Source organism: Acipenser ruthenus, chromosome 53, assembly GCF_902713425.1.
Source record: "Acipenser ruthenus chromosome 53, fAciRut3.2 maternal haplotype, whole genome shotgun sequence".
In the NCBI taxonomy this organism is placed as follows: domain Eukaryota; kingdom Metazoa; phylum Chordata; class Actinopteri; order Acipenseriformes; family Acipenseridae; genus Acipenser; species Acipenser ruthenus.
The window spans coordinates 7,556,366-7,580,947 of NC_081241.1; the positions used below are offsets into that span (position 1 = coordinate 7,556,366).

The window sequence follows — 24,582 nt, forward strand, 5'->3', positions numbered from 1 at the left end:
GAATGGTTGATTTTTAACCCCTTTGCCACCGTTGCTAAGCATGTGACTGGGAAATTTCCCAGCTGTTCCTCATCTTCCATACAGGTGTAATATCAAATTCAGTTCCCCAAGAAATTCAGTGCCCCTGTTTGTTGTGTGCATGCGCTAAACAATATTTTGCTTGTCACATCTCTCAGTGTTTATAGGTGCTGTTTATTTAGAGTTTGTCAACAGTAAAGGGTTCATCAGAACCAGACTCGGGCTGGGTATAAACGCTGTGGTTAAACTGGTAACACAATGATTTAATGACCACATTAGAACTCTGTTTTGATGAATTAATTATTTAATTAATGAAACTACTGCAGACTGTTGTTGAAACGCCAGAAGTGAAATTGATCAAATCACTCTGAAACTGTAAACACTCTCACAGGGTATGTAGTGGGAATCTTATTCATGTAAAACCTGGACTGGCTTAAACCGCTCTGCAATAGGATCCATGCTGTCATCCTGTATATATTGAAGGTTCTTAGTAATCAAGGTCTTTCTTTTCTCTCTTTGTAAACCCTGTTCTTTTGAATCACTGATCCAGTGCAATATGTGCCCCGCAGGTAAGAGAGGAGTGTCATCCCATTGCACGCTGGTACCAGGTGAGAGCTGAATCAACACCAGCACCCTCCTCCTCCCTGTATCCCAGGTCAGTTCTGCAAATCACAACCTGCTCCCTGGGACTCCCACCTGCTTTAATGAAGGGGCTGATCACACACTGAACAACAACACAGAGAATAATTCACATTGAAACAGGCGTTTATTATCGAGAGCCCCTGAGATCACTACAAATCCTGCAAATGTACTGTAATAGAATATCCAAATTTAGAACAGACGCCTTCATACTTTACATTACTTGCAATGTTCTGGTAAAAAAAAATTGGCTAAAGCATATAACATAAAAATTGTCTAAGTTAACATTTCTGATTAAAAATAAAAATATTGAATTTCTGTATATTTTTCATACAGAACAACTCAGAGATCAAAATAACTCCCAAGGATACAAAGCACAGCTTGAGATCTGTTCTCTTCTACTTTACTGACGGCTCTCAGGTAAAGCAGTAATCAAGAGAGCAGACTATCATGCAGATTGATTATCACACTGGTGAGCAACACATTCAAATCAGGGTTCAGCTGTTTATATACATTGATCATCACAGTGGTGAGCAACACATTCAAATCAGGGTTCAGCTGTTTATATACATTGATCATCACAGATAATGACATTGGTTGGTACATCAGTGGCTCGGGCACCCTCTTCAGTAAAGAGTGGTGTGGTTTGGCCTTCTTGGGGATTTCGATAATTTAAACTGAGTTTCAAATATTCTGCAAATACACTGACTTAATAAGTCTGAAAAATATGTCAGAGACTGACAATACTGTTTATCCTTTTGTTTTATAAAAGCACCTGTGGCAGCAAACGGACAATGTGTCTTAGTCACTCATTGCTCAAGAGTGCCCCCCACCAAGAAAAAAACACCTGAGTGTTTGTGCTCACTGAAGTGTTCCAAGTGTAGCTCCTACTGGCCATATTCACTGAAGTGAGCACTAACCATCAAGTGTTGTTTCTCAATATGGATGTTAGATCATGCTCGGATATTCTTCAATAACACCACCCCCATTTCCAATAACACCACCCCCTGTCCAATAATACCACCCCGTCTTACTGTTCTTGACTGGTTTCCTGTGGTGCTGCCTCTATTGCTTCTGCTACTGTATGCAATACTGCCCCGATCGCAACCCCTTCTCTCAGTGCTCCTGCTACTTCTCTGATCACTGCCCTTTGAGCTGGTCCTCCTCTTATTGCTTCTCTTACAGCATGCATTACTGCCCCTAGTCCTGTCTCTTCTCTTATTGCTCTGGTTAATGTGTATAATACTGTCCCTACCTCAGCCCCTTCTCTCATTACTCCTGCTACTGCACTCATCACTGCCTCTAGTGCTGCCCTTTCTCCTCTCGCTTCAGCTGGTTTTTCATATGTGCTTATAAACTCATTGGCTCTCTCTGCTTCTGGTCTAATGATTTCCTCATAGCGTTGCCTGACTGCCTCTATCTCTCTCCTCTGTTTCTCCTCGTACTCTTCCCTCTCTCTCTCCCCCTTCTCCATGCAATCCTCCTTCTCTCGCTCTGCCCTTTCTCTCTCCTCTCTCTTTCTCCTCAGCTCTTCCTCCAGTTTGATCCTGTGATTCTCTCCCTGTTTTTTCCTCAGCTCTTCCTCCAGCTCTCCAATCCTCTCCTCCAGCTCTTTGATCTTCTCATCTTGTTTCTGCATTTCCAAGCTCATCTTCCTTTTCGTGTTCTCCAGTTCTTTCAGGTTCTTTGCCCTCAGTTCCTCTTCCTCCCTCAATATTGTCTCTTCCTCCTCCTTCAGTATCTCCTCTTGTCTTTGTCTGATCTTTGCCTCTGCTTGCTGGTACATCTCACTGGTATAGTAGCTGTTGTTGTTTCCCTTCACCATGTTGTCTATCTTGTCCAGGAGCTGTGTGACCTGAGTGCGATCGCTCCTGTCCTCATTGTTGAGAACATGATACCTGTTTCCACATTTCTCAACAAGCTGCTGGAGCTCCTTGCTCCCTGTCTGAATATAATCCTCAATGGTCTTGCCTTTAAGTTTGTCACTGTGTGTGAAAAGGAGCATCATGTACCTCCTCACAGCCTCCTCACTGAATATCTCCTGGACTGTCTCCACTGCTCTCCTCTCTTCCTCTGTGAATCGGCCCACCGGTATCACCAGGAGGAAAGCGTGGGGTCCCGGGGCAGACAGAGAAACACAGCTCCTAATCTGGTGTTTGTCCTGAGAGAGCTCTGGAGTGTCGATCACAGCAACACGCCTCCCAGCCACTTGTCCTTTTCTCTTCTCACACTCCCTCGTTACTGCAGAGGAGCAGGCTTCAGATCTAAACTCCTCCCTGCCCAGGATGGTGTTTCCTGCTGCACTCTTCCCAGCCCCAGTCTTCCCAAGCAGCACCATCCTCATCTCAGGGGGACTGGGAGGCGCTTGGTTATCTGCAAGGGGAGCTTCTCCTTCACCTCCAGACACTGAAAAAAAGAAACATATATATATATCAAAATCAAAGTGATAAACAAAGTTATTTACCACCAGAAAAAGTGTCAGCTGAAACCTTACAAAAGAACAAGACAGGTCCATTTCCACCTCATGCAGCATATAATTAGGGTTCTACCTAAATCGCGATTTCACGGATTTCACGGAAATAGTGAAATTGAGGGGTCACCGTGAAATTCACCTCTAAAGGGCCAATGCATACAAACAAGTACGGAGATGAAAGAAAAATACACCTTGTTTAAATGAACTACTGCACAACGCAAGCGATGCAAACTACGTATCTTCTTTAGATAGCCCTTTTTAATTCCTTCGCCGTCCCGTGTGCATTGCACGTAAGCAAAAATCAAACAAACAAAAAACGTCCACAAGTAACATTTACAAAAGGAATTCTCCAAAGCAGTTACCGTTCTTGTTTACTATTCAAATGACTAAGTTTTAATCAGACTATCAGTGCATCTGTACTGCATTTATGTGATCTGTACTGTGCAGTAGGGGGCGGGACAAAGTTGGTGCTGCATTGTTTTGATTTAGGTTGCTAAAATCTAGTTTTCAGCATTGGAGGTAAAATAGTAGAAATGGACGACAAAAAAGCAAAGTATATTTCGGATTGTTTCAAGATATTTCCCAAAGAAACTGTACATGCAGACTGCGGCAATTGTTTTGCATATCTTAATGTTTCTTTTGGAGAAAATACAATCGATCGCTATTTAGCTTCAGAATCACATATTAAACAAAAGGCTACTACAGAGGCTGCTGAACAGAACATAAAATAAACAGCTTTCAGAAACCAAACTGGAAAGTCAGCCCAAGTTAAATCAGTATTAAAATGATCCAGCACAGCCACCTCGCTTCAACCTGCTACTTACTTTTTTGCAGTTGGAATTTTAGACCCGAATAGCCACGTTTTCTTTGTTTTGACTCGGTACTAATAAAATAAATTATTGGATGGGACAAATAACATGACAACGAACGTGCTGCATACATTGACCTTATTAAAGTATGCCAGATGCCCTTGTGTAACCGAGTCTTTGGGTTGTTTCTAATCGATGTCCACTTCTGTATAACTTGGCAAAGCTTTGCCTTAACTTCCAACCAATTCAAACATACCTGTGGAAAATACGTAAATTTACTGCGATTTAAGTAGACCCCTACATATAAGAATTTTAGGAGAAATCTTTTGTAGCAAAAGTTTTGCTTTTGTGGATGAGGAAAAAAAGTTACAAGAAATAGATGTCTACAATTATTTATTTCAGCATTTTTATTTTTGCAAAAGTCCAAAATTTGCTCAGCCAAGATTTCACGCCCCAAAGTAGAAGCTCAACTCAAATGTTTAGAAGAGGCAGGCATTTTGCTTAAGGTGGACTGATGTGAATGGTGTGGCAATGTGCCCTGACCCTTAGTGCATTTGTGTGTTATATGTTGCATGTAGTGTGTAAATGTTGGTGTATTGTAGTTGGTACATGGGATATAATGTGGGTAATGAGCACGAGTATTTAAAATGTATAATTGTATTTAGGCACGGGGATTGCACTGCACGGGGATTCAAGTGAATAATTAATTAGTAATTGAATCCCAGCACAACAGTATATATAGATGCATGTTTTACTCACTCGGGGTTGTGTGTTCAGGGCGAAGGAACGGGAAAGAGTGAGGAGATAAATTATTAAAAAAAAACAATTGCTACGTGGTACGTGTTTGTTTAGTATTCGTCCCTGTTTGTTAGTGTCTGTTCGTTCTGTTTGTCTGTTTATTTTGGCTAAAGTGCAGTTTTCTGTTTCAACATTTTATTTTTGTTTGTTTATTAAAACACTGAGCACAAAAGCGTCTCAGTTTCAACCCGAGTACTGCCTGTCTGTGTGTGAATCTTTCTGGCCTGACGTCATTCCTGCAGTTAGCCTGTCACAATGGGCAATGCCAATAGTGCCTGTAATTAAGAGAAGTGGAGAGGTGCGTATTTGTGGTGATTTCAAGGTCACAGTGAACCCTGTGCTTTGTGCTGATCAATACCCTCTACGCCGCATTGAGGACATCTTCGCCTCACTGGCAGAAGGCGCACGGTTCTCAAAGATTGATTTGGCTCAAGCCTACTTACAAATGGAAGTGGAAGAAACATCCAGGAAGTTTCTTACAATTAACACTCACAAGGGCCTTTTTCAGTACAACCGTCTAGTGTTCTGCATTTCATCAGCAGCAGCGATCTGGCAAAAGGCCATGAATCGAGTGCTACAAGGAATACCACATACACAGTGTTACCTGGATGATATCATTGTGACAGGAGCTGTCGATATCAAACACTTAGAAAACTTACAGAAAGTACTAACTAGACTGGGTGAGTATGGATGGAGAACTAACAGAGACAAATGTGAATTTTTCAAAGTAACCATTGACTACTGTGGCCATACCATTGATAAACTTTGGCTACACACAAGTCACAAGTCAAGATCAATGCTGTCCTCAGAGCACCACCGCCACAAGATGTTACACAGCGTCGATCCTTTCTTGGACTAATTAACTACTACCAAGTTTTTGCCAAATCTGTCCACAGTGTTGTACCCCTTGAATGTTTTGTTGCAGAGTGGAAGCAAATGACAGTGGTCCAAACAGTGTAAATATGCGTTCAAGGAGGCTAAACCACTAATAACTTCGAAGAAGGTACTCACCCACTACGATCCCTCTTTACCCATTAAGCTAACGTGTGATGCTTCTCCTTATGGCATTGGTGTGGTGCTTTCGCACAAGATGGAAGACGGCTCAGAACTGCCAATAGTATTCGCGTAGAGATCCCTTTTGGTCGTAGAGCACAATTATGCCCAGATTGATAGAGAGCACTTCAGTCTAGTGTTGGGAGTGAAACAGTTTAACCAGTATTTGTGGGGCAAGAAGTTCACGTTGGTTACAGACCACCAACCCCTACTCTCTACTTTTAATCCCAGGAAGGGTGTTCCGGAGATGGCAGCAGCACGGCTACAAAAATGGCCTTGGTTTTTAGGCGCACACACTTATGACATTGAGTTCAAGGGAAGGAAGCACCATGCTAATGCTGATGGTTTAGATTGTATGCCGCTAGAAACAATACACAAAAAGATTGAATCAGATCCTGTTGACATGTTTTACATACACAGATGGACCAGTTACCAGTAACAAATGCCCTTATTCAAAGAGAGACTAAATCTGATCCTATACTGTCTAAAGTGTACGACATAACCATAAAAGGCTGGCCGACCCGTGGATACCCCCAGTTGTCTGCTTTTCACACCTGTTGAGATCAGCTTTCAGTGTACCACGGATGTGTTATGTGTGGCACCAGAGCTGTCATACCTTCCAAACTACGAGACTTTGCACGATGGCCACTTAGGAGTGGTTAAGATTGAATGACTTGCCCGAAACTACGTCTGGTGGCCTGGAATAGACCAGCAAATTGAAGACTTAGCCAAAGAATGTTTTGGGTGACAAATTCTTTTTGCCAGGACTGGGCTGCCAGAACAGATTGTGAGTGATAATGGAACACAGTTCACTTCAGAGGAGTTCCAAGCTTTTGTCAAAGGAAACGGCATTAAACATATAACATTTGCCTGCTACATCTGGAAATCCAGAGACTGGCAGTTCTGCAGAACCTAGACGTTACCCAGAGCAAGTCCAGAATCCACCACAAAGGCTCGATTTATAGTTAAGATTAAAAGCATTTGAATCAGTATTGCTCTACAAGTAATTGACTTCATTTATTTAATTTCAGGCAATTTTAGAACTAAGTGGGGAGGAATTGTAATGTATGTACCCTGTGCCATCAATATTACCCAAATCCATTTTCAGGATACAATTCCTCTTCATACCTTTACTGGTATGCGACAAGCTTGCCACTGGTATGCGCTGACAGTTCTTTATGATGACATGATTCCTCAAAACACAATGCTCTGTCAATCGCACCCTCCTTTATCAATCTGTTTGTACCACTGAAGCACCGAGAAATTATAATGCAGAGCTCCAGACTGCGATTAAATTGGATAGAAATTCAAAAATAACAATAAAAAAAGCATTTTAACAACTTTTTCAGGGGTTAGGCACAAAGATGCTGCATCTCCCTTTAAAAGAGAGTGTCAATGTTTACGAATGCGAGATGATGTCAGTCTAATAATAATAATAATAATAATAATAATAATAATAATAATAATAATAATAATATAGAAATGCGTGTGGTCAGCTGGCTTGCGTTCCCTTCCCTGCTCCAGCCATGACGTACAACGACCTTCAAACTTGATTATTTCGACCTACAGCCACGAACATGCATGCATTAGTTTGTAGTGCTTTAGGGGCAAAAACGGTGTAATTAACCCTTTCCAGGAATATAAAACCAAAAGAAAGTCTTTGGGCTTACACTTACTTCTTAAATCGATCCACCAACCTTGCTCCAGTAAAAAAAAAAAAAAAAAAAAAAACTGTATAAATGGGTAATTGTATGTAAATATAATGTGTAAAAAATAATGTGATATCTTGTAACAATTGTAAGAAATAAATTGATATATATATATATATATATATCAAAGAGCCAGCTGCCCAACGTTTCGATATATTGTACATATGTTTCTCAAGGGAGCATATAACAGTATAATATATAGTATATAACAGTCATTATTAGCTACTGGAGGAGAGGTCCATTTCCACCTCACACAGCTGTAGATCATATAGACTTTGTCATCACAAATCTATTGCAAATGTCATGGATATTATATATTTTACCAGAAATCTAAATCGAATTACATCTAATCTAATATGTCTAGCTTTGCCTGGTGATAATGATCTAGCTACCAATTTGAATACACAGGCACTCATGAAACAAAAGGTTTAATCAAACTCGCCTCTGAGATTTAAATACAGTGGAACCACCACATCTAAGGGGGTCTGAGCACAGCCAAGAAAGAAAGAAAAAAAAGATCAGCTCAAAGAAAATAATAGATTTGAAACAATTTGTCATATTGATGCAAGTGTTTTTATGAAAAAAATTGCTTTACAAGAGCAGAATAACCAGGGAATAAACAACTAAGAAAATAGTAAACTGTTTGCGATATCTAGCTCACAGAGTAAAAACAAGTACTGTGCTGGTCTTCCTTGCATGCGTAGTTATATTTTTTGTTTTACGTTTGTTTTCCCTTCCACTCTCTCTCACATACCTCCTCTCTGTACACCCTCAAACAAAGGAATTTCTCCCCTTATATCCCACCTGGCTGGATTAATCATCAATTATTCATTAAAGTCTCCAGCCACATTCTCACATATTTTTGGCAGGGATAGGAATTAACCCCATTCCTAACAACCACCACCAAAACACAAACCAAACAATACATTTATTTTTTAATCATAATAATACAGCAATAAACCATTATTTAAAATAATAATACACTACATTTATCAGCAGGGCTTTTCCACCTCACACAACATGCATACATGTAACTTAATAACCCAGTTAAGGTTTTCAAACTGTTATTAAACTGTTAGACTCATTCAGTTCAATGGTGACATTGTGAGAGCCTGAGAAAGTATTCTGAATGTTGTATCTGTAGAACAATTTTAAACAAACTTACTGGTAGGGCGGACTGCTACAATGCTGTTCCTTCTCCTGACAGGCATCTTGGATTTCTCTGGGTCTTTCTCCAGCTCATCCTCCTTCGTTTCCTTCTTCAACTTTTCCATCAGCTCCTCTTCTCTCCTCTTCTGTTCCTCCTCATATTTCTGTTTCATCTCCTCTTCTTTCCTACACTGTTCCTCCTCATATTTCTGTTTCATCTCCACTTCTTTCCTGCTCATTTCCTCTTCTTTTGTGCACAGTTCATGTCTGTGTTTCTCATTCAGCTCCTGTTCCTTTAGTCTAATCATTTTTTCTACCTGCTGGTATATCTCATTTGGGATGTAGCAGCCTCCACTTCCCTTCACCATGTTGTCTATCTTGTCCAGGAGCTGTGTGACCTGAGTGTGATAACTCATGTTCCTATTGTTGAGGACATGATACCTGTTCCCACATTTCTCAACAAGTTGCTGCAGCTCCTCACCAACTTCTTCAATGTACTGCTCAATTGTCCTGCTTCTCAGATAATCCCCACAGGTGAAAAGGATCATCATGTTCCTCACAGCTCTCTCACCAAACAGCTCCCGCACTTTATAAAAGGGTTTGCAATCCTGTTTTATTAGGTACTCACGACGAGCATCAATCATTTCTTTTGGATACACCGGTATCACCAGGAGGAAAGTGTGGGGTCCCGGGGCAGAGAGAGAAACACATCTCTCAATCTCGACCTGGACTGTGTCTAAAATTTCTGGAGTGTTGATCACAGTGATCCGTCTCCCAGCCACTTCTCCTGTTTTCTTCTCACACTCCCTCATTTCTGCAGAGCCGCTGAATCGAGCGCTACCCTCCTCTCCGCCCAGGATGGTGTTTCCTGCTTCACTCGTCCCAGTGCACTCTCTCCCAAGCAGCACGATCCTCAGCTCAGAGGGGCTGTGCAGCTCTTGAGAAACAGTTTCTTCAGCCTCTTGTTCTGCAGCCATGATTCCCCGCTCTGTGAAAGAGAAAGAACAGTTTGTTCCTTTTAGAAATGAAAGCTTTACATGTGAAGCCCTGGATTGTGGTGTTCTTAAAGAACACTCCCTGTCATATTCCTTATACAAGTTTACCATGGTATTTTGCACTTTTGTCATGCTTTTCCCATGGTAATACCATGTATTAACCATAATTTACCCTAGTTTACCATGTTTATTAATATGCTTTACCATACCTCACTGTTCTTTACATTGCTTTGCTATGCTTTGCAATGCTTTTATGCTTTGCTATGCTTTTACTATGGTAAACTGTTATAAGGGCACACATAGCACTGGCATGTTCTTGTATGTGTGGAGTTGCTGTACATGGATACAACTAGCAAGCTCTTCAAACAAATAGTACACATTAATCAGGAGAATCAGTGAAGTGTCTGAATGTTTGTCAGCATGTTTGTATCATTAGCAGTTTGATTTCTTGTTTGTTCTTCCATGTGCAGGTGTAACAGTGTCCTAATCATTTGTCCAGAGAAGCTCAGAACACTCAGAACTAGATTTCATCACACCATTTATTTATTCAGTTTTAGACCCCCAAGAAATCTGAGGTTTCAGAACTATTTCCAGTACTTTTCAAATATGCTGAAAAATATCAATGTTTAAAGAAACTCATTAATAGCCACAAATAGACCTCTTAGCTTATCTCTTTAATAAGTGAAAATTAACTTAAAATGAAATTACAGATTTGTTTAAATCAACTTATAAACTTTAAAAACATTTCAAAAATACACTGTCCAAAAATTCATCGTACATCTTGTTTAATACAAAACTATTTCGATGAGACTTAAAACAGGTATTTAGAAACAAAGAGAGGAGGCATACTATGGAGATTTTCATTATGTAATGTTGCAAGGCAATGAAGTGTTTGGGTTATGTGTTTTGGTGGTGGTTGGCAAGGGTGGGGTTAATTCCTATCCCTGCCAAATAAATGTCAGAATGTGGCTGTTGCCAAATTATTTAACTGGTGCTAAGTGGGAACAGCCATGTGATATAAAAAGGGAGCAGAGAGTGTGGTGGAGTTTTATATTCACAGATGAATGCCATTTTGCCCTTGACAGACCTGACGGAAGACAACGTGTTTGGAGACGTCGTGGTGAGCGTTATGCTGACTGTTGCATTGTTCAAGCCAACCGTTTGGGCAGTGGAAGTGCGATGATGTAAGGAGGGATCCCACAGTAGTCTATCCAGAGGCTGATCAGGTCTATGCGTCAGCGCTGCCAGGATTGTGTTAATGCTTAGGGAGGTCATACCCAATACCAACTTTGTAATGTTTTCCTTTTGACAGTGTGTCACATTTCATATTGAAACCTAATCATGATTATTTGATCTGTATTTTTTGTTCACATTTTCTGTGGTTTTGTTTGATATCTGTGTTAAAATATTTGATTAAATCCATTAGACCTCAGTGTTGCGTTTTTTGACCGGTAAACAGCTTAGCTGTCCAGTTTATTTAAAGAAAGCCATTGAAGGCTTTGCCCAGATGGTAAATTAAAGGAGTGGTTTTGTTGAGAAAATGGCTTAGCCATTTTGTGTGAATAATAAGTGTGTGCAGGAAAGCACTAGAGCACAGTTTCTGTGTCTCACCTATTTAAAGGGTACCAACCCAGCTTTGTAAGAAATGATAAACCAATTCTCACTGTTTTCAGTACTGTTAATACAGACATTTATAGCACAAGCGTTGGCAATGCTATACTTAATATTGCACTGCACCCCCTTTAACCATATAGCCTGTATTAGTAACACTGTAGGGGAATTTCATAATGCTGCTAATATATCTATAGTGTACAATGTGATGCTTTTATTACCAACATTATATAACATCTTGTTCAGATATCTTCCAGTCAAGATAGTTCTGACACATAAATTAAAGTGATTTTTTTAAAATAAATATAATAATTTATTCAGCATAATGCAATTGACATATCAAAATTCGATCATGATTTCATATTATTTCATCAACAGTATACCACAAATACATACAATAATAGAAGCTATCAACAATATATATGCACGTTAAGGTTATGTGTGCAAAAGTATGTATGTTCAATGAAAGTGTCATTCACATCAACTACATTTTTTCACATTAAAAATGTGTTTGTCAGACATAAATAGAATAAATTTAAATTTCTTAAAGTTTGCAATATAAACCCTGTGTGGGAATCGAACCCAAGACATGCTTCTAATGCAGGCGGTAGCTTTCACACCACGAAGTTACAGTTTATACTACATGTCTTATTTTACTGAACTAATATGAAGTCACGGAAACATCATTTATAACATATTTAAAAGTACAATAATTGTGATGAGAGAGAGAGAGAGAGATCTGTTTGCCAGAACCTTTCAATTAAAATATAATATGGTATTTTGCTGTACTAATATAACAAACTATGTGTGACTATTACTTTATTTCAATTGTCATGTTATGCATGAATGTAAGAATTGGCTTTCTGTGGTGGTTTACTTTAATTATTTATTTTAATTGCAAATATATATAGATTGATTGATTGATCATCCTTATCCTGAGATTTTGAGCTGGAACTCCAGGTGTGCAATTGGTCCGGTTCTAGGGATGGAACCGCATAACAGTCTCGCGTTTTGATTGGACCATGTCTGTAACATGAATATGTCCTTACACGAGTGGGAAAGCTTGCAGGATTTTAACAGAGAGAGATAGAGAGATCTGCTTTCGTCAGACTTTCAATTAAAATGCAATGTGGTATTTTGCTGTACTAATATAACAAACTATGGGTTATTACTTTATATGAATTATTATGTTATCCACAAATGTATGAATTGGCTTTCTGTGGTGGTGTACATTTTTCTTTCAAATCGCATTTATCTATAATCGTTTGCGTGATATATTTTAATAGCAAATATATCTTCCACACTATTTCAGTTTTGTTACAGGATTCATTAGTTTATCTTTAATGTAATCACAGTTTTACATAGAGACTGTTCATTCTCAGGTTTTGGAGCTGCTTTGCTTTTTGTCCCAAATTCCGGGCCAATTTGGTGTTTAGATAAAGTCCCAAATTCTGGGCAGATTTGGTGTTTAGATAAAGTCCCAAATTCTGGACCTCTTTGCTTTTCTGAATTCAGCCCAGTTTTTGGGATATTCTGCTGAGCTGACAGCCGAGTTTCTAAGTCATGCATGCTCAGTTTACCATAAAAAGTACATGAGAACTGGATCGTGAATTCATTTAAGAGTAACCCTTAGTACACAAATCAAAGTTAATGTCTTTTTTACTCTCCCCAGAAAACATTATTTTTTATTTTTTTTATGAAGAAACAGAAATAAAATGTAAATGTTAAAAAAACGTATTTCTTTATTACAAAGAAGAAACTACATTGCACTGAAATAGATACATGAAAATTCATTAAAGCAGTCGTTTTACTTTATAAAGGCTAACATTAAAACACATTTTTGAGAAGGAACATGGTATTCCAAAGAAAAAGGACATCTCATGTTCTTATGTAATGTCCGTCAATAGATTGTAGCATTTCAGGTTCTTTTTGGGACAGAAATGAGACTGCAGCCGTGAGTAGATGGAGGCCATTTATTTTTTACAATAATTCAATAATCACAAAATAAAATCATAAAGTGAGGGAAAGGGAGCTGGAAGTCGAAAATGAACCATGCAACCCCTGCACGCACACACCACCGTGCAACCCCTGCATGCACACACCACCGTGCAACCCCTGCACGCACACACCAGGTGAAACCCCTGCACGCATACACCACCATGCAACCCCTGCACGCACACACCACCGTGCAACCCCTACACGCACACACCACCGTGCAACCCCTGCACGCACTCACCACGTGAAACCCCTGCACGCACACACCACTGTGCAACCCCTGCACGCACACACCACCGTGCAACCCCTACACGCACACACCACCGTGCAACCCCTGCATGCACTCACCACGTGAAACCCCTGCACGCACACACCACCGTGCAACCCCTGCACGCACACACCACCGTGCAACCCCTGCACGCACACACCACCGTGCAACCCCTGCATGCACACACCACCGTGCAACCCCTGCACGCACACACCAGGTGAAACCCCTGCACGCATACACGACCATGCAACCCCTGCACGCACACACCACCGTGCAACCCCTACACGCACACACCACCGTGCAACCCCTGCACGCACTCACCACGTGAAACCCCTGCACGCACACACCACTGTGCAACCCCTGCACGCACACACCACCGTGCAACCCCTACACGCACACACCACCGTGCAACCCCTGCATGCACTCACCACGTGAAACCCCTGCACGCACACACCACCGTGCAACCCCTGCACGCACACACCACCGTGCAACCCCTGCACGCACACACCACCGTGCAACCCCTGCACGCACACACCACCGTGCAACCCCTGCACGCACTCACCACGTAAAACCCCTGCACGCACACACCACCGTGCAACCCCTGCACGCACACACCACCGTGCAACCCCTGCACGCATACACCACCATGCAACCCCTGCACGCACACACCACGTGAAACCCCTGCACGCACACACCACCGTGTAACCCCTGCAAGCACACACCACGTGCAACCCCTGCACGCACTCACCACGTGAAACCCCTGCACGCACACACCACCGTGCAACCCCTGCACGCACACACCACCGTGCAACCCCTGCACGCACACACCACCGTGCAACCCCTGCACGCACACACCACGTGAAACCCCTGCACGCACACACCACCGTGCAACCCCTGCACGCACACACCACTTGCAAACCCTGCACGCACACACCACGTGAAACCCCTGCACGCATACACCACCATGCAACCCCTGCACGCACACACCACCGTGAAACCCCTGCACGCACACACCACGTGAAACCCCTGCACGCATACACCACCGTGCAACCCCTGCACGCACACACCACCGTGCAACCCCTGCACGCACACACCACCGTGCAACCCCTGCACGCACTCACCACGTAAAACCCCTGCACGCACACACCACCGTGCAACCCCTGCACGCACACACCACCGTGCAACCCCTGCACGCATACACCACCATGCAACCCCTGCACGCACACACCACGTGAAACCCCTGCACGCACACACCACCGTGTAACCCCTGCAAGCACACACCACGTGCAACCCCTGCACGCACTCACCACGTGAAACCCCTGCACGCACACACCACCGTGCAACCCCTGCACGCACACACCACCGTGCAACCCCTGCACGCACACACCACTGTGCAACCCCTACATGCACACACCACCGTGCAACCCCTGCACGCACTCACCACGTGAAACCCCTGCACGCACACACCACCGTGCAACCCCTGCACACACACACCACCGTGAAACCCCTGCACGCACACACCACCATGCAACCCCTGCACGCACACACCACGTGAAACCCCTGCACGCACACACCACGTGAAACCCCTGCACGCACACACCACCGTGCAACCCCTGCATGCACACACCACCGTGCAACCCCTGCACGCACACACCACCGTGCAACCCCTGCATGCACACACCACCGTGAAACCCCTGCACGCACACACCACGTGAAACCCCTGCACGCACACACCACATGAAACCCCTGCACGCACACACCACCGTGCAACCCCTGAACGCATGAACGCATACACCCTCCATGCAACCTGTGCACACACACACACCGCCGTGCAACCCGTAAACGCATACACCCACCATGCAACCCCTGCAGTTTCACACACCCTCTACACTTTCCTGATTCTCTCCCCTCCCCTGCAGGATCGCTACAATATAGTCATGCATAGAGGTTTATCAGACCTCAAAATGAATAGAATGGTGGAATTCAATATATTTTATTCATCTATCACTCGCAAAACCAAAAATACAATAAAGGACTCTATCTGGTCTTCCACTTATGGGTTTTAAGAGACCAGTGCCCTTCAACAACTTAACATAAATAGTATTGTATTGTATTGGTAAAATATTCCTGATAGTTTAAACTGTGGACTATGCAAATATAATGGCTAAATATAATGGCTAAATTCCAATTCAGGCACTTACAATCTGGCCTACCTAAATGTCCTCCTGTAATTCAATTGGCTAAGCAACAGCTGCCACGTGTAAAGAGCTTTGGGCTCCTGTGGGATGAAAGGTGCTATATAAATCCAAAATATGATCTTTAATTTAAATAAAGAGCTTTTTAAAACTAGGGGTACGGTAATTTTGGGAGTTCAAAGTGTTTCAATCACCATCAAAAGGGTGAGAAAGGGCAATATGTCTGGTATGGGTCTTGAAATGTAGTATGCTGGCAGCATAAGAAGTTTCTAATTGCTCCTGGTGTTTATTTCTTTTATTTTTATTTAGCACTTTCTTATCTCATACTCAGCTGTGGGTAATCACAAAATGCAAGACAGATTGTTTATAATTAGGCTTGCTACTTTCTACCTGCCTTTAAAGCTGTAATTAACATTGTTAAACCATCTCCATTTCTTAATTATGTCACGGATATCTGACGATGATGAAACATGTTTCTAGCCATACATTGCTTGAACAAAACTGATCCCTTTACACTCACTGTAAGGATGATGTATAATACACACCGCTTGTTTCATAAAATGCATACATTCAGCCTGAAGAAGCACATAAAACATGCAGTATTAGCAAGAAACAATAGGGGGATTCATTATGTGTTTGAATTCAAAAGGGTGCAATATAAATCTGGTGATATGGAGCAATGAATCTGCTATCAGAGGTCTCCAATCCTGGTCGTGGAGGGCCGCTGTCCTTCCTAGTTTTTGTTCCAACTGTACCCTAAATTACTTAATTGGATCAATTAAGTGCTTACTGGAAGCTTAATTGGTCAAATTAAGTAATTTAGGGTACAGTTGGAACAAAAACCAGGAGGGACAGCAGCCCTCCATGACCAGAACTGGAGACCCCTGATCTAGACAGTTATTAGATGGCACAGGTTGATACATTTAACCTGTGGCATTCTATCAATATCAGGAATGCCTATAGATTGTTAGAAGTATCAACTATAACAATGTATGGACCTAGGCATTAAGAAGGTCACAGGGATTGATACAATTAACTTGTATCATTCTATCACTCTTGCAGTTAACCCTTTTATGACATATTTTAGAATTTTCACATCCTAACCTTGTATTTAATGTATTATTTTGCATTGTTTTTCGCTGTACTTAATCTATTATGCATTGTTTTTTACTGTATCTTGTAAAGTGCTTTGTAATGGTGGTCCACTATGAAAGGCGCTGTATAAAATAAAGATTGATTGATTGATTGATTTTATGGCCAGTGTAAATGTTTCCTAGTGAGTTTACAGTAAATGGTTGAGGTCACATTTTTTAAGAATGTATGTAATCTCTCACTAGATGTAATCATTACTATTGTACAATGTATTTAATTTTCTTTCTATTATATTTGCATAGTCCAACTTTTTTTTCTTTTTTATAAATTTATTTTTTTATAAATTGATTTTTTATAAAATTATTTTTATCATTTTCTCCCAATTTAGAATGGCCAATTATTTTTTAAGCTCAGCTCACCGCTACCACCCCAGCGCTGAATCTGGAGAGCAAAGACGAACACAGATTGTCCTTCGAAGACTGTGCAGTTAGCGGACCGCTTTTTTTCACACTGCAGACTCACCATGCAGCCACCCAAGAGCTACAGAGTCGGAGGACAATGCAGCTCTTGGACAGCTTACAGGCAAGCCCGCAGGCGCCCGGCCAGACTACAGGGGTCGCTGGTGCGCGGTGAGCCAGGACACCCTGGCCGACCTAACACTTCCTCCCGCAGCGCCGCCCCCTGGAAGCTCCCGTCCTCAGTCGGCAAAGGTATAGCTTGGACTCAATGAATGAAACTTAGTATTCAGAATCACTAGTAACAGAGTAATAAAAAATGCAAGTCTTATATATATATATATATATACACTACCGGTCAAAAGTTTTAGAACACCTCCATTTTTCCAGTTTTTATTGAAATTTACGCAGTTTAATGTCTCAATATACTCTGAAATTAAAGCACAGAACAAATAAACAATTGGAGATAAAAAAGAAATCATGGAATTGTTTTGTTTAACAAAATTTAATCTAAATTTTTGACTCATCGAAGTAGCCACCTTTTACAGATATAACAGCCGAACACACTCGTGGCATTCTTTCTACAATGGAAATCAAATATTGTTTGGAAAGTTCTTCCCAACACTATTGCAGAAGTTCCCACAAATGTGTTGCACTTGTAGGTTGCTTTGCTTTCACCCTTCTGTCCAGTTCATCCCAAACCAGCTCGATGGGGTTTAAGTCTGGAGACTGGCCATTCCCTGATTTGAAGCCTACCGTCTTGTTCTTTTCTTCTAAGGTAGTTCTGACATAGCCTGGAGGTATGTTTTGGGTCATTATCTTGCTGTAGGATGAACCCCTGACCAACTAGGCGTATACCAGAGGGTATTGCATGGCGCTGCAAAATGCTGTGGTAGCAGTTTTGGTTCAGGGTGCCACTCACTCTGTGCAAGTCACCGACTCTGGATCCAGCAAAAGAGCCCCAGACCATCACGCTTCCTCCTCCATGTTTGACAGTTGGTGTCACACACCGAGGAACCATCCTTTCGCCTACTCGATGGCATACAAAAACCCTGCGTGATGAACCAAAGATTTCAAATTTTGATTCATCGGTCCATAAGATCTTCTTCCAGTCTTCAGCAGTCCACTGGCGGTGCTTCAAGCCTCTTTTTCTTATTTTGCCATCTTAGGAATGGCTTTCTTACTGCCACTCGACCTGTCAAACCTTCAGCTCGAAGTCTTTTCTTCACAGTTGAAACTGAGACTTGCTTACTTCGACCAGTGTTAAGCTGTGCTTGAAGCTGTTGTCCTGTGAGCCGCCTATCACGCAAGCTGTTGGCTCTCAGAAACTTGTCTTCTGATTCTGTTATGGCTTTGGGTCTGCCAGACCTCTTCCTGTCAGAGTTTCCTCCAGTTTCCAAGTGCCTTTTGATGGTGTAGGAAACTGTACTCACTGACACCTTGGCTTTCTTTGCAATTTCTCTAAAGGAAAGACCTACACTTTTAAGGGTTATAATGGTCTGTCTGTCTTCCTTTGTTAATTGCCTTTTTCTCGCCATTATGAGAGCAATATACTACTTCCTGCAGTACAATACTGTCCAAATAATGCTTAAGAGGGTGTGGTAACACAGTCTGTTCCAACACTGCTTTCATACAGACAGAGGGTTTGTAAGTAATCAACAAAAGTTAGGACACCTGTAGGAATTGTTAGCATCAACTTTCAAGGCTTAATTTACTTCCATTGCTGCAGAACAGCTGTAAGTTGTTAACCCATTACTTGTTCCCTGAAAAAGGCCTTTTTGTATAACACTGAAATGTACATTATTTTTCAGTTTTTGGTAACCTAAACTTTTTTTTTTAACCTCTGGCAGTTTACCGCTTACCTTTGTACCATTTCAGGTTATTCACTGGACTTGAACTGCTTAAATTTCAATAAAAACTGGAAAAATGGGGGTGTTCTAAAACTTTTGACCGGTAGTGTGTGTATATATATATATATATATATATATATATATATATATATATATATATATATATATATATATATATATATATATATAATTGTGTGTGTATCTTACTGTACATCGTTGGGTTCAATAAATGGAAATAAATAATAAAATAATAAACAATAAAGGGAAAGTGTGGAATAGCCTCCCCAAACGGAAGACTCACGCGCCGCCTATCTGAAAAGAAAAAACCAAAGCGGACCAGAATTTGGGACGTAAATGAAAACAGGGGCAGTCTATATGTAAAACTGTGATTACATTAGAGATAAACTAATGTATCCTCTAACAAAACTTTAATAGTGTGGAAGATATATTTGCTATTAAAATATATCACGCAAACGATTATAGATAAATGCGATTTGAAAGAAAAATGTACACCACCACAGAAAGCCAATTCTTACATTTGTGGATAACATAATAATTCATATAAAGTAATAACCCATAGTTTGTTATATTAGTACAGCAAAATACCACATTGCATTTTAATTGAAAGGCTGACGAAAGCAGATCTCTCTATCTCTCTCTGTTAAAATCCTGCAAGCTTTCCCACTCGTGTAAGGACATATTCATGTGACAGACATGGTCCAATCAAAACGCGAGACTGTTATGCGGTTCCATCCCTAGAACCGGACCAATTGCACACCTGGAGTTCCAGCTCAAAATCTCAGGATAAGGATGATCAATCAATCAATCTATATATATATATATATATATATATATATATATATATATATATATATATACATCAAAAAACAAATAAGGACAAAATAATGAATAAAATAAACAAATATTAACAAAATTCTAAAACTGGCCATCCCAATCTACAAAAAGGCCTCTGCGTAAAGATGTGTTTTAAGCTTTCATTTAAATGCATTTATTATTATTATTATTATTATTATTATTATTATTATTATTATTATTATTATTATTTATTTATTTATTTATTTATTTATTTATTTATTTATTTCTTAGCAGACGCCCTTATCCAGGGCGACTTACAATCGTAAGCAAATACATTTCAAGTGTTACAATACAAGTAATACAATAAGAGCAAGATAAATACAATGACTTTTGTTCAAGCAAAGTACAAGTGTGACAAAATACAATTCAATAATACAGCAGATAGCAGTGATAGTTACATCAGTATATGATTAAATACAAAATACTACAGATTAAACACTTGGCAGATTACAGTATAATGCTGACTCATTTATTGAGTCAGCTTTACCGATTTCAATGGGAAGATTGTTCCACAATACAGGTGCATAATGACACCACAAGAGCTACGTTTTATCATTGTAGTCACCGGAAGCCCAGATGATGGCTCAAAAAATCTAATTGTCCAGAAAATTCTCAGCTGGCTGACTTCATCTTTCAGAATAAGACTTTTCTCAACTAATCGTGTAGCATTGACAGTAACACAACATGCTTGCAAACGGAAGGTTGGAGGTTCAAATCCATGTACACTAGACGTTTTTTTTAAATTTATATAAAGCTTTTTTTGCAGGCAGATGTTCCATTTTAAAACAGAAATAAATAATTTAATATAAATGATATAGACATCACAATAAGTGCGTTCCCCAGTATATTTCCATGTTGTCAAAACAAGTTAATTGCCAGATGTACTGTAATATACATATGAGTGGATAAAAGTGCCTGGGGTATGCGTGCCACTAGTCAATTTTAAAATATCAATACATTTTAAACTTGTTTTCTACATTTCACATCAGAGTGTTTGGAACTACAAATTACAAGTGAAATTGTGCTTTTGGCTGATTTACTTTTGCTGCGCCATTAACCTGAAAACACGTAAACTATCCGTGCTGTAAACCGTTCCTCTCGATTACAACTCACAATAATGCGCGCACATTACTTCCTCACCACCACCCCTATCCCCCCTCAGAAACGTGTTCTGCTTTTTAATTGTTTATATTTCGACAAATTATACCGCCCTCGCATTTTATTAAAAACACAATCAAAATACACAACTCACTGGTGTCCGGGTGTAAACCTGCAGTAGCTATCTCTTCAAAATAACGGTCATGTATGTGTCCTTCTCCAGTTAAGATATTGCAACAGGCTTTACAGGAAGACTATAGAAATCATTTAGTGACAGGAAGTTTGTGGGTTCTTTAAAAATATATAGTTTAACTCGAAGGAGGCTTATATAAATATTTCTGACACAAATTGTACCAAACTATCTAAACATGCCAGTGCATATTTAATTTTCTACAGCCTAGAGATAAATAAATAAGCAAGTAAGAACGCAACTGTTAGGTGTGCTCTCAAGAACTCAGAATAATAAGTGAATGTAACATTAATAACATATATAATTAATAAATATTATTATTATTATTATTATTATTATTATTATTATTATTATTATTATTATTATTATTATTATCAACAAACTCACTTCAGATTATATTATACAATTTGAAAGTCTTCATTTTTAGAAATGCTTTTGACACGATCCAACCCATATATAGATAATTTAATTCCTTTACGATGATGTCGAAACGCGTTGTGTTTGTTTCTCGTTTTGTTTCAATAAATAATAACACGTTTTTAAAACAAAATAATAAGAGATTTCTGAGTGTGCGATCAACCTCGTCTCTAGTACACTCGTCGAGCAAAGTATACGGGGTTTAATGTCATTGCTGTGAACCATTTAAAAAAAAAACTCTGCAGAGACATGAATAAAGTGCCTGCATGGAAAAAGCTTTGCTGTGCATGAATGCCTTCAAGATTGCAGTCAACTAATCACAAGAACAAATATCGGTCTTCAGCTATAACTGCTAGCTGACAATATGAGAAGAATTAGACAAGTTTTCTGTATAGATGAGTCTATTGTTATTACCAACACTGGGGGGTCTATGTGAAGCTGCAGAGTCAGCATATCTTTGCTTGGGAGGTAATTAAATAAGTGAATTCAATAAAAAAACACGGAGCACATGAATACATAAACACATAAGTGCTACAAATCCCCAGAATATGGCGTTACATAAAGAATCCCTTTTCATTTAGTTTATGGTTTGTCTCTTCAGCAAGAACATGCTCTCAACCCCAAACCCTCAACCAACCTTTTAATGCCTGTCTCTCCTAATCTATTTGCAAATAGAAGGTTTAGAGTATCGTCCTGAAACATCGTACCGATCACAAATGAAGTGAATTTAAACTCAAGGGGAATGCTACCAAAAATGAGCCATTCAGAAAGCAGAGCGGGGTTTGAGAAGGGAGAGGTTTAGGGTAATGATGACATTCAGAAAGCAGAGCGGGGTTTGAGAAGGGAGAGGTTGAGGGTAATGCAGAAAGCAGAGCGGGGTTTGAGAAGGGAGAGGTTGAGGGTAATGCAGAAAGCAGAGCGGGGTTTGAGAAGGGAGAGGTTGAGGGTAATGCAGAAAGCAGAGCGGGGTTTGAGAAGGGAGAGGTTGAGGGTAATGATGGCCCGTCTACTGAAAACGAAAGCAAACTTTTAACTTCCCCTCAGAATCGTGTTCTGCTTTTTAATTGTTAATATTTTGACATATTCTACAGCCTCGTATTTTATTAAAAACACAATAAAAATACACAACTCACCGGTGTCCGGGTCGAAACCTGCAGTTGCCATTTCTTTACAATAACAGCAATGTGTTGTTCTACAGTTAAGATGAAACACGCTTTACTGGAAGACTAGCAATCATTCAGCGACAGGAAGTTTGTGGGTTTGAAATGGTAAATCAGAGCGTTTCTCTAAAAGCCAATTGAACACGAACGAGGCTTATAACATTTCAAATTCTTCTGACACAACATTGGACCAAACTCTCTGAGCTTTCCGGTATTATATTTCTTAAAGCCTAGAGATAAATAAATAAGCAAGCAAGTACGCTCTCAAGAACTCAGAATAATAAATAAATGTAATAATAATAATGATGATGATGATGATGATGATGATGATGATGATGATGATAAACTTACCTCATAATATATTGTTAGGCCATTTGAGTGTCTTTATTTCTGGAAATGTCTTTGACACGATCCAACCCATATAAGATATGATGTAGACGCATACCTGTGAATCAGTCCACATCAAGTGGACTTAAAAGAGGTCTAGCAAGTCCTGAAGCTCTGTACTAAGTTAGTCATGATTGCAGCGTATCAAACAGCAAGTGGTTTAGCTAGTCTGAACAAGTGGAACAACTTACAGTAGCCAGACAAGGAGGACTAACCCATAAGCCTTTGTAAGTGCGGATGGAAATTCACAATTTAAGTTGTAAAGACAAACTCAGACATCTTGTACATCGTCAATACAAACATTTGCTTAGAAACATTGAGGATATTGAAAGCACCGTCAAAAAAGTCAGAGATATGAAAAAGCAAATACAGTAAGACATATAGGCCTGTTAATGATAAAAGCGTTTTTATAAGGATACATTAGGTGTGATTCGGGCAGACACATTTAAAATACAAAATAATAATCTATATCGATAGGCCTAATTGTACTTGTCTTTTTCCACACTAGCGGATCATGCTTGAATTTTAACTCGCCGGTACCCTAGTGCTGAACGTTAAGCTCTAAATTGTTGTTATGTATTTATTATTTGTTATTTTTTAGCAGACGCTCTTATCCAGGTCGACTTAAATGTGTTGTTTTTATAATACGAATTATACATGTGAAGTTTCAGTCTGTTAAATTGAATACATCAAACGTGCATTTTTTTTTAATTATTGCTATTTATATATAGGAGTATTGTGTGTATTCTATTACAGTTTTTGCAATAGTTTTATGAATAAAACAAAAGCAGTCTCTTCAGAATATATTGTTCCTCAACCATAATAAATGAGAAAAAAAGGAAAAAGGTGCCGCATATTTAAATTACAGGCTACATTGTCAGTCTACCTAGAAAATGTATAATTGCGACGATACAAGGTAATGATATAATGTACACAGTGCAAGTGTCAATTTTATATAATAACTTTAAATATTGTATATAGTTCTGTATTCTGTTACATGTTAGCGATGCCTTTCACTTGAGACACTGGGTTATGAGGTCTACAGTACCTTGCATGAAGCGCTTCATGCGACTCGGCATCTGCGAGCGAACCTTACTGAACAAAATGCTTCAAAAGGCCTCACTTTAATTTTAATAATTCAGACGTCATTTCAGAAAATAACAGAGCTGTCTTTGTTTTAAACTGTGCTGTGTAAACTCAGGACGCCCAAGCGTACTACGTTAGTCTTATACTTCATAGTACTAAGTCAGTCCACCTGAACAGGATCATCTCAGGTCCGATTTGGATCTGGTTTAGTCTGATTTAGCGGATGATCCACCTGTGGTGATTGTCTTCTGGTACGCTG

General features: G+C 40.1%; 1 protein-coding gene across 1 annotated transcript; it reads right to left on the minus strand.

The window, feature by feature from the left end:
• Positions 1–806: 806 nt before the first annotated feature.
• Positions 807–22,922, minus strand: LOC117432923 (golgin subfamily A member 6-like protein 22). Its single transcript, XM_034054913.3, has 3 exons — positions 22,824–22,922; positions 8,665–9,636; positions 807–3,063 (listed from the first exon to the last, which is right to left on the minus strand). The coding sequence occupies exons 1-3, from the start codon at positions 22,852–22,854 to the stop codon at positions 1,688–1,690; spliced, it is 2,379 nt and encodes a 792-aa protein (XP_033910804.2). The 5' UTR covers positions 22,855–22,922; the 3' UTR covers positions 807–1,687.
• Positions 22,923–24,582: the final 1,660 nt, after the last annotated feature.